Source organism: Manis javanica, chromosome 10, assembly GCF_040802235.1.
Source record: "Manis javanica isolate MJ-LG chromosome 10, MJ_LKY, whole genome shotgun sequence".
Lineage (NCBI taxonomy): Eukaryota > Metazoa > Chordata > Mammalia > Pholidota > Manidae > Manis > Manis javanica.
The window spans coordinates 88,273,660-88,285,992 of NC_133165.1; the positions used below are offsets into that span (position 1 = coordinate 88,273,660).

The window sequence follows — 12,333 nt, forward strand, 5'->3', positions numbered from 1 at the left end:
GTATATATGAGAAAATGATCTTGTTTATAGAGCTACAGTCTGACAGGTATCAGTAAAAGCATAAAGTCATGAAGAGAAATGAAGCTATTTCCTTAAAATGTCATGTCAGACATGGAAGAGCTTTTTACTGTTAAGTCAACGAGGAGATAAAAATGGAGGGAACAGCACAAAAATGTTGCAGTAAAGCAAATAAAAGAAACAGATTAGTGTAAGCAGAAAAGTCATCCTGCTGGTAGTGTCTGACTTTTCTTTCACAAACAGGGTCCTCATCACTGTAATAAGACTGTACCACATCTAAACTACTCCACGTACCAGAATTGGGGAAAGGCTGGGTAACCACTGCCTAGTAAATAAAAAAAGTATTACCTGCTGCCCTTCTGAGACCTCATCTGTGGGAACAAAGATAATTTGCCCTCTTTAGCCAAAAACACAGATGTTTTGGTTTTCTCTCAAAGGTAGGCTTCTGACTTACCTAGCTTTTTGTTGGTGGAGAGTGGAACATTTTCAATCCCCAGATTCAAAAACTGAGGTCCTGCAGTTGATCTTGAGAGAGACTTGGCAGCATTCCTATTTTGTTGAGAATTCTGAGTAGAGTGCATAGTCAAAGGCTTGGACTCAAAATCAGAGACACCATTCCCCAGCATGGATCCTGTCAAAGAAAGAGGCCAGTACTTAAGAGCAAAATATAGGGGTAAATAAATCAAGCAGTTTTAACACAAAGAAAAAAAGTAAAAACCTTTCAGGCAAAATTACATCTCTTAATATGCTGTGAACAAAGTCAACTGACAAAATAGAAAAGTCAGCTGGATGAGGCTACATGTAGCATCTGGCTTAGCCCTAAGTGGCATCCTGAATGGGGAAGAGGAGCAATCTGTGTCAGCCCATCTCTAGGCAGGCTAGCTTGTTCCCTGTACCTTGGTAGCTTCCTTTTGGCTCTGGGTACAAAAAAGCCAAGAGGGTCAACATCACCAACTTCTGATAGCTTCTGTAAGTCATGTTCAAGGAAAAAGTTTTACACTGTCCCACGGAAAGTAGAGTTTTAAAAGCTTTAGGGAATATAAAGGGCAAAGGGTTAGGAAATGAAAGGAAAACTATCTCAGAAAAAAAATGGAAGCCATTGACTATCTTTGGTTTGTCTGAGGTCAGTGTAAGTGCTGTATTTTTCTCTGTCTTTTTTGTTTGTATGAAGTAGTCAATAAAAGAACATCTGAAAAGTAAAGCATAATTCCTAAACTGGCATTATATTTATAAAACCAACAGTAATCAAGCAAAGGGAACTGGATTAATAAACCAGTAATTAAAAAACCTATTTTAAAAGGTATTCGCAATATCTTCCCAGCAGTCATCAAAATGGTTAATAAAAACATACAAAAAATGTACAGGGTGTTTAAATTTATAACTAATACTAAACACTTTACTAGAAAATAAATGTGGGACTATAAAAACCAACTGTCTACTTCTCATGAAAGCCACTGTATTACAGTTAATATTATATATTCCTCACTGTGTTGGGTCTTAGAATATGAACATCAACTCATCATCGTCATTTTCCTTAATAAGTATGCAATTAAAAAAAACATCTTAAGGTCATCTGTAGCCTCTAAGTACTAAGGGACTATTAAGGTAGAAAATTTCCACAAGACTGACTTAGACTAAAATCGAAATATGAGACAGTAGAATGAGAATTATATTTTTCTACGCCTTTGATACTTATAAAATATGACTCACATAAGAGGTAACAAAACTGAAAGTAAAAGACTATCTAGATTTAATTTCCTGATTGCTTTCGCAACCAGGACACCCCTGTATTTTTCAATAGAATGCAACTTTTCAAAGACCTGTTTATAAACTCACCTGTTCTATCCAGTGTATCTGGCATGGCAGACTCAGGATCCTCCAATTCTCTGGCATCTATTGAAAGTACCTCCATACCTTCACTGAGTGAGTCCACAGACTCAGTATCATTGATGGCACTGTTGACATGGTAACCATTAACACCACCTTTCTCTGAGGAAGGTGTAGACTGCTCCTCTTGAATGGAAACTGATTTACTGGAATCTGGGATACTGTTACTTGCTTCTGCTGCAGGTTTTGGTTTGTTTTTCTTCTTTTTGTTCTAATGGTTATTCATGATTTGAAAAAAAGAAAAGAAAAAGAAGACCCCCCCCCACCGACAACCTAGAGGTAACTCTAGCTACCAAAAGGTAACCAATGTTACCAATTTCTCAAATGTTTTTCCAGAAATTGAACATATTTTGTATATGTTGAACTACTGACTAAAATAACTATGTAAAATACTTGGATAAATTCACAAACACATAAATATAAAAATTATGCATAAATAAATCAAAAGGTAAGTTACAAAATGTGAAAAATGTCACAACTTATACATATGAAGAGCTAAATATATATGGAGCTCAAACTAAAAACAATAACCCAACAGAAAAGTCATATAGAATATAAACATATGGAATGAAGTGCAATCTCAGTCTAATAAAAGACAAATTAAAACTGCACTGCAGAGGATTCTGGGAAGATGACAGAGGAAGAAGCATCAGGGATGTGTCTCCCCACCTAGACAACAATTACACTAGCAAAATCTGATTGATAAAACTGATTTTGGAATTCTGGAGTCCAGTAAAGGCTTGCAATTTCCAGGGGGAGAATTGGATAGCAAATTGTGGCTAATTTTGGTTAATTTCAGCTCTTACCAGAGTAGCTGCTAATCATCCTACACCTCCATCTAGGAGGCAGGTGGCTGTGTACCTGTCCTTGAAGCAGCTTGCACACAGTTTGCAGGAGCCAAGGCAGAGAAAAGCACCCTGTCCTCCAAATATCAGGGGTCTGTGTTCTGATCACTGATTGCTTCTTTTGATCAGTGAGGTGTAGACAAAGAGGCTGACATTCACTGTTGTTGCACTCCCTCTTATCGCTGCAAGCCCCTTTCCCTCTGGCTGAAGTGACTTCTAGGGAATTAAAGGGGGCAGTGTTCTTAACCCTCACTTCATTTTTCTTTTTTCCCTTTTAGGATCCAGACATTAAAGACTAGGAGATTTAAAAACAACTGCATACATGGGGAAAATTTGAAAGTGACCATACATGCCCAGGGAAAGACTCGGAAAAGACCCAAGAAGACTTTAAGTTTACATTTTAGGCTGACTCTTGGAACACAGACAGCTTACAACAATAAAAAAATACAAAAATAATTAACAAGAAATAGCATCTCTAAGGAAGAATTTCAACATTATTAGATTCAAATACACAATTTTCAACAAAAAAAAATCACAAGGGACACAAAGAAATAAGAAAGTGTGACTCATTCAAAAGAAAAAGTCAACAGAAACTATCCCCAAAAAACACCTGTTGGCAGATATTTTAAAGACTTTAAAACAACTGTCTTAAAGATGTTAAAAGAATTAAAGGAAGATGTGGAGAAAGTTAAGAAAATGAAATATGAACAAAGTGGAAATTGCTATAAAGATACAGAAAACCTAAAAAGACATTCTCAAGCTGAAAAGTACAATAACCGAAACGTAAAAATTCACTAGAGGGATTCAAAGGCATATTTAAGCAGGCAGAAGAATCAGTGAACTTGAAGATAAGACAACGGAAACCATTAAGTCTGAGGAACAGAAAGAAAAAAAGACTGAAGAAAACTGAACAGAGCCTAAGGGACCTGTGGGACACCATTAAGTTGACCCAAACATACATTGTGAAAGTCCAAAAAGAAAAGCAAGAAAAAGGGGCAAAAAGCTATTTGAAGAAAAAATAGCTGACAACTTCCCAGATTTGACAAAAGATATGAATATAAACATCCAAGAAGTTTAATGAACTCTAAGATAAACTCAAAGAGACTCACAGGAACATTATAATCAAGGTTTCGAAAAACAAAGACAAAGAGAGATCTTGAAAGCAGCCAGAAACAATTGACTCATCTCACATATAAGGGAGATTTCTCATTAGAAACTTTGGAGGTAAGAAGGCAGTAGGCAGATATATTCAAGGTACTAAAAGAAAAAAACTGTCAACCAAGAATACTGTAACTGGCAAAACTGTCCTTCAAAAGTGAGGGAGAAATAAAGACATTCCCAGATAGATGAAAATTGAGAGAGTTCATGACCACCAGACCTGTACTGCAAGAAATGCTCAAGGAAGTCCTACACTGTGAAATGAAAAGACGCTAGACAGTAATTTGAAATCATATGGAGAAATAAATATCTTGATAAAGTAAGTATATGAGCAATTATAAAGCTAGTATTATTGTAATAATGGTTTATAACTGTACATTTTGGTTTCTATATGATTTAAGAAACTAATACATTTAATGATAAAAAAATGATTAGTCTTAAAAGCTAGTATCAATTGCAGCTCTGGTAATTCCAGATATTGCTTTCTAATAATTTAAGAGACTAATGCATTTAAAATATTTGTTTATGCTTTTGGGCACACAACATAAAAAACTGTAATTCTGTGATATAAACAGCCAAAAGGGGTGAGGGTGGGGATGGAGCTGTAAAGGAGCAGAGTTTCTGTATGTTACTGAAGTTAAGCTGGTATAAATTTAAGTTAGAGTGCTACATCTTTAGGATGTTGAAGATAATTGCCATGGTAGCCACAAGAAAGAGCTATAGAATACATGTAAAAGGAAATGAGACAGGAATTTAAACACTTCACCATAAACACTTCTTATATTTAAAACATTTATATATATATTTGACATTTTTTATATTTATATTCTTTTTCATATTTAAATATTTCACTATAAAACAGATTAAACACAAAAGAAGACAGTAATGCAGGAAATGAGGGACAAAATAGATAAAAGCATGTAGAAAACAAATAGCACAGTGACAGAAAACCTTTATAATCATAATGACTTTAAATGTAAAGGATTAAACTCTACAATGAAAAGACAGAGATTGGAAGAATGGATAAACACACATGGTCCATTACACATAATTTTACAGACTATTGTCTGTAAGAGATTTACTTTAGACTTAAAGTCATACATAGATTGAAAGTGAAAAGATGGAAAACTATATTCCATGCAAACAGTAACCAAAAGAGAGCACAGGTGGCTGTACTAATACCAGACAAAAATAGACTTTAAATTTAAAAAGGTTATAAGAGACAAAGGAAGACATTACATATTAATAAAAGATTCAATACAGCAAGAACTATAACAATTATAAAAATTTATGTACCTAATGACAGACCATCAAAATATATGAAGCAAAACCAACAGAACTGAAAAGAGAAATAGACAGTTCTACAATAATACTTGGAGACTTCCATCTCCTACTCACAATAATATATAGAACAACCAGACATAAGATAAGTAAAGAAATAGAAGATTTAACTACACAATAGACCAACTATATCTAACAGACATACAGAACACTCTACCCAGCAACAATAGCAGATACGTTCTTCTCAAGCACACTCAGCACTTTCTAGGATAGATCTTGTGTTAGGCCACAAATTAAGTCTCAACAGATTTTGAAAAGATAGGTATCATACAAAGTATATTCTCTGACCAAAATGGGTTAAAGTTAGAAATCAGTAACAGAAGGAAAACAGGAAAATTCATGATATTGTGGAACTTAAACAACACATTTTAAAACTATGAATGGATCAAAGAAGAAATCACAATGAGAATTAGGAAATACTTAGAAACAAATTAAAATAAAAATACACCATACCAAAACTTATGGGATACAGAGAAAGTGGTGCAAAGAGGAAAATTTATAGCTATAAATGCTTGCATTAAAAAATAAGAAAGATCTCTGGACAACTATGTGTAAGAGAATGCAACTGGATTACTGTTTAACTCCATATACCAAAGTAAACTCAAAATGGATCAAAGACCTGAATGTAAGTCATGAAACCATAAAATATTAGAAGAAAACATAGGCAAAAATCTCTTGAATATAAGCATGAGCAACTTTTTTCTGAACACATCTCCTTGGGCAAGGGAAACAAAATAAAAAATGAACAAGTGGGACTACATAAAACTAAAAACCTTCTGTTCAACAAAGGACGCCATCAGCAGAACAAAAACATATCCTACAGTATAGGAGAATATATTTGTAAATGACTCATCTGATAAGGGGTTATTAACATCCAAAATATATAAAGAACTCACAGGCTTCAACACCCAAAAAACAAATAACCGGATCAAAAAATGGGCAGAGGACCTGAACAGACACTTCTCCAAATAAATACAAATGGCCAACAAGCACATGAAAAGATGCTCCACATCGCTAATCATGTGGGAAATGCAAATTAAAACCACAATGAGATATCACCTCACATTAGTTAGGATGGCCACTATTCAAAAAACAAGAAATAACAAATGCTGGCAAGGATGTGGAGAAATGGGAACCCTCCAACATTGTTGGTGGGAATGTAAATTGGTGCAACTGCTGTGGAAAGCAATATGGATGTTCCTCAAAAAACTAAAAACAGAAATACCATTTGACTCAGTAATTCCACTCCTGGGAATTTACCTAAAGAAATCAAAATCCCTGATTTTAAAAGACATATGCACCCATGTTTATTGCTGCACTATTTCTGATAGCCAAGATATGGAAGCAACCTAAGTGTCCATCAGTAGATGAATGGATAAAGAAGAGATGGTACATATATATAATGGAATATTATTCAGTCATAAGAAGAAAAGAAATCCTCTCACATGCAACAACATGTATGGATCTAGAGGGTATTATGCTCAGTGAAATAAGCCAGGCAGAGAAAGACAAGTACCAAATGATTTCATCTATATGTGGAGTATAAAAACAAAGCTAAACAGAAGTAACAAAATAGTAGCGGCCTTGTAGACACCAAGAAGGGACTTCTCGGTTACCAAGCAAGAGGGGTGGGGGGTGGAGGGGAAAGGGGATAAAGAGGCACATAATTTGCAATCACAATATAAGTTGGTCATGGGGATGGTAGTACAACATGGAGAATACAGTTAATGATTCTGTAACATCTTACATGCTGATAGATAGTGACTGCACTAGAGGAAGTGAGGATTTAATAATATGGATAACTGTTGAACCACTGTGTTGTATATTTGAAACCAACATAAACATAAGATGGCATATCTATGACACCTTAATAATAATTAAAAAAAACAAGAAAGATATCAAATTAACAACCTATCTTCACAACTTAAGAAATTAGAAAAAGAATTAAATCCAAAGCTAGCAGAAGGAAGGAAATAAAGAACAGAACAGAGAAAAAATGAAATAGAAAATAGAAAAGCAATAGAGAAAATCATTGAAACTCTTTGAAAAGATCAACGAAACTGACAAACCTTTAGCTAGATGGAAGAATAAATAAAGAAAAAAAACTCAAATTACTAAAATCAGAAATGAAAGTGGGGATACTACCACTGATTATACAGAAATAAAAAGGATAATAAGAAAGTACTATGAATAATTGTATGCCAACAAACTGGATAACCTAGATGAAATGAATAAATTCTTAGAAACACAAACTTACCAAGACTAAATCATAAAGAAAAAGTCTGAATAGACCTATAACCAGTAAAGATATTCAATCAGTAATCAAAAATCCACTCCCCAAAAAAATCTAACAAAAGAAAAGCCTTGGGCTCAATCAATGGCTTCATTGATGATATCTACCAAACACTTACAGAAGAACTAAAACCAATTCTTCTCAAACATTTCAAAAAAACTGAAGAGGAACAAACACTTCCTAGTTCATTCAATGATGCCAGCATTACCCTGATACCTAAACCTGACAAAGACACTAAGAAAACTGTAGACCAATATCCTTTATGAACATTGATTTAAAAAATCCCCGTAAAGTATTTTTAAGTCACATTCAGCACAATCATTAAAAGGATTATATACACCATGACCAAGTGGGATTTATTCCTGGAATGCAAGAATGGTTCAACCTAAGAAAATTGATCAGTGTAATATACCACATTGACAGTACGAAATAAAAAAAAAAACACATATGACATTTCTCCAAAGATGATATAGAAATTGCCAACAAACACAAGAAAAGATGTCCAACATCATTAATTATTAGGAAAATGTAAGTCAAGACTGCAGTGAGATATCTCATAGTCATTAGGATGGTTACTATCAAAAGAACAGAAAACAGCAAGAGCTGGAGAGAATGTGGATAAATTGGAACTCTTGTGTACTGTTAGTGGGCATGAAAATGGCATAACTGTTATGGAAAACAGTATGGCAATTCCTCAGAAAATTAAAAGAAGGATTACTGTATGACCCAGCAATTCTACTTCACCAAAAGAACTGAAAGCAGGGTCTCAGTGACATATCTGTACACCCATGTTCATAGCAGCATTACTCACAATAGCTAAAGTGTGGAAGCAAACCAAGTATCCATTGATGGTTGATTACATAAGCAAAATGTGGTATATACATAGAAATGGAATATTTTTAGCCTTTAAAAGGAAGGAGATTCTGACCTTTGCTACAACATGGGTGAAACCTGAGAGCTGTATTCTAACTGAAATAAGCCAGCCACAAAAGGACAAATACTGTATGATTCCACTTACATGAAGTACTTTAGAGCAGTCAAAATAATAGAGGCAGAAAGTAGAAGAGTGGTAGCCAGGGGCTGGGTGGTAGTGATGAATGCAGAGTTACTTTTTAACAGTATAGACCTTCAGTTTTGTTAGATAAAAGGAGATCTAGAGATGTGTATCTGAAAAGTGATGAGAGAGTAGATCTTTGAAGTTACTCATCAAGAAAGCATTCCAAAAAAAAAAAAAGCATTCCAGAACTCTAGCACTAACCTAATACAGGAAAAGAACACCCCCAAAGAGATTTCATAGAGATAACTGATAAAATTCCATACTTCAAGCATTTCCTAAAGGAGCAAGGTTTAAAGAGCTATAGGAAGCATTTTGAGACCAGCTAGTATCCTTTTGGTAAAGCATTCAGTTTTAAGAGGATAAGGAGAAGAGAATGAGAACTAATATGTTAGACTATGTTAGACATTAGAGCTTGTATGTTAGACAAATATGTACTAGATACTTGTACTAACTAGTATTGTTCTCCTATTTTAGAGATGAGCAAACTAAGGCACACAAAGGTTAAAGTCTCAGGTCATAAAACCAGTAAGTAGTAGAACAGGATATAAATCCAGCTCTGATAGACTCCACACTTAAGTGCTCTACTTCCCTAAACTGGAACATCAGACCCCTCTGCACAGCTGATAGTAGCAAAGCTCCTCTTTAGGCTTTAAGTCAAAGCTCATTATCATCAGGAACTATAATGCAGTTGTCTGACCTAAAAATCTGAACTATTTTAACTGATCTATGATATGAATGACATTGAAAACCACTGAACTAGATGCTTTCCTTGACATGCTCTCTTATTTCATCCTTAATGTTCATAAACCCTCAGCAGCTGTACCATGGCAGAGTCATTCTGTTTCCTGCCTTAAATCACATGAGGAAACTGGTGCTCTACATACACAGCTGTGTTTCAATGTCACAGAAGAAAATTTTTTAACCAGGTGAGCTCTAGATGCAAATGTAAATCTTCTCTTACAAATATTTTTGCAGGCCTAAAGTTTCTTAGAAAAAAAATATTGATACTATGCTTGTAAGTTGAATTCATTTTTACCTTTTTCTTGCCTGTTACTGTCCATTCTTTGAGTACTTCACTGGCACTACCTGTAAGAGAAACCAATTACAGATTTTCTCTCCTACCACAAGCATGGTTAGGCAGGAGTTAGTGTCCCTACATTTTGTAACTGCAAGAGAATTTCCAAAGCTCCTCTAGGAAAACTTAAAGTTCATATCTCTGAGCCAGTGTAATGATACCATACTTACCTTTTGGAACACCTGCTCATTTAGATCCCCCTTCTCCTTTTCATTTCCTCAGTAAGTTCTTCCAAGGAGAGACAAATGTAGCCTGACCATTTTGAAAATTACTTTACTTACATAGTTTAGATCGAATACAAAGATGACTCGTTTTAGCTCAAATATGCTATCCTCTCTTTTCTAGATTACATACAATCTTGGCTACATTATTTTAGAGAGAGCTGTACACTACCCTAGACTCAAATACTAACATAAGGAAAACAGATGATGATGAAGAGAAACCTTACAGTATTTGAACCTGTTTATTCTATACTGGAAAATTCATAAAAATAGAAACAGGGAGACCTTATCTGATGTCACTGTTCAATGATACAATAGCTTCCGGCAAAGTTTTTCTCAATCAAGTTACATGGAAAGAAGTTTGTAAAAAAACACTCCTCAACTCAAACTGAAAGCCTGGCTAAGCCCATCATTCTTCTCTATTTTAGACAGGGAAACTCAAACCCATACATTTGATCACTTGCTAGAGCCAAACTAAATACTGGAGCCTGGAAGAGAACGTTGAGTCCTTGAATTTGCAATCAGTTGCTGGGTCATAGGTTCACTGCTTTGTCATTAAGAATTTCTTAAATTCTTATTCAACTCAACTCCAACTGAGTCCCTTATACCACTGGCCACATGATTTCTCTTTAAATGCCATTAGAGAACATTTTGAGTAAAAGGATGAAGTTTCCGTAACTCAGCTCTTATTCCAGATATCCTATAACTTGTAAAAGAATTACTTCTAGGGCTGAAAGAGGTATCTTTAAGAGATACCTTTAAAAAATGGCATGGTATATTAGTTATCATGGGGTCTGCTCTATCACCTAAGAAAGACTAGATGGCTGAATGAATGTTATAAAAGTTTGAAGCAATTTCTATTTGAAAAAAATTAAAACTTATAAAAAAATTGATCTAAGATTACCTTCCATAAATGCCTGTACTGTTTTGTCCACACAATTATCAAAGTGCTGCAAAACCAGGATGATTTCATTGTTGCTCTTATTGGGAACTACTGCACGCACTGCATTTATCTGGAATAGATGATAGGGTAATTTAGTTCTAATACCAGTAGGTTAGTTGGCAAGTGAGGCCTATTACAGAGAATAACGGAAGGAATGACATTTCATTTTTAATAATATTTATCACTCTTTAGTGCCAGTGAGAGTACATACAACCATCTCATTGGGAATGATTAATAGATGAGTGATAACAGCACATAAAAAATTAATTTCAAATTCAGAAAAACATTTCTAGAAATAAAAGGAATGTATTAGATTTTATTTCAAGGAAGGGTAACTTAATTTAGGTATCAGGTATTAATTTAGCATCAGTGTTTCCTCATTTTTAGCATACTATAGAGAAAGGTATAAAGTTTAATGAACCACTAACAGTAACAACTTAGATTTTGTATATTTTCAAAATACGTTTACTTCATATCATTTAATTGTATAACACTATAAAGGTAATTCTAATTAGTATAAACTATTTCAAGCATAGAAAACATAATGAACACTCATTATGTGACAGCCAGTTTAATAAAATAAATCAATTGAAGCCCCCATGAAGTCCCTCATAAATCTCATTTCCCCCTCTCCAGAGATTTCTGCCTTGAATTTGGTGTTTTGATACATGTTTTTGTACTTTTATGATATACGCATATACCCAAAGGTAATATATACTTATATACTAAAGGTAATATATATATATAACATAACTTTATATGGTATATGTCTGTACTCGATTTGCTTTATTCACCTAACGTTTTTTGGATTTTTTTTCATGTTGACAAATGCATCTCTAACTCATTTATTTTAACTTCTACATAGTACTTCCATTATAAGAATATAGTCAATTCATTCATTCTTCTGTTTATGGACACTTGCATTGTTTTCAATGTTTGGCTATTACAAAAAAATGACATAATGAACATTCCTACACTTTTTTGCTGCTGAATCCTCAATGCCTAAAACAATGTTTGGCACATTTTATGCAATTAAAAAAAAAATAGGCCTTCTGTGAATAGTGAAAGAATGTCTCTATTGTATATAAATAACCACTAGCAGAATTCTTGAATAATAGGGCATTTACAAATTCATTAAATAATGCTAAATTGCTCTTTAAAATAGATATGTCAATTTTGTCAGATTTATTCGTAAGTTATTTTATATTTTTGAGATTAAAAATACATAGATTTGTAACAATTATATATTGTTTTCATTTTTGTATATCAATTTTATATCCAGCAACCTTGATGAATGCTTATTATTCTTAGTAATTTGTTGCTTTTGTGGTTTTTCTAAGTAGATATTGCAGCATCTACAAATAAAAGCAGTTTTTTTCCTTCCCAAATCTTTACAATTTTTATTTCTTATCTTATCACATAATGTAAAATTAGCTGTTTCTCCAAGATCAAGGGAGTGGTTGTTAGAAACAAAGATCTGAGAGTTAGGTGTGTT

General features: G+C 33.9%; 1 protein-coding gene across 6 annotated transcripts in view; it reads right to left on the bottom strand.

Annotated features, from left to right (window-relative positions):
- SPATS2 (spermatogenesis associated serine rich 2) overlaps nucleotides 1-12,333 on the bottom strand; it is a 166,492-nt gene that overhangs the window by 27,083 nt on the left and 127,076 nt on the right. For all 6 annotated transcript variants that reach the window (XM_073213566.1, XM_036992029.2, XM_073213567.1 and 3 more), the window contains 4 exons: nucleotides 10,800-10,908; nucleotides 9,636-9,685; nucleotides 1,855-2,116; nucleotides 473-649 (listed from right to left, as the gene is read on the bottom strand). In XM_073213566.1, coding sequence (XP_073069667.1) covers nucleotides 473-649; nucleotides 1,855-2,116; nucleotides 9,636-9,685; nucleotides 10,800-10,908 — 598 coding nt within the window. The remainder of the gene's footprint in view (nucleotides 1-472; nucleotides 650-1,854; nucleotides 2,117-9,635; nucleotides 9,686-10,799; nucleotides 10,909-12,333) is intronic.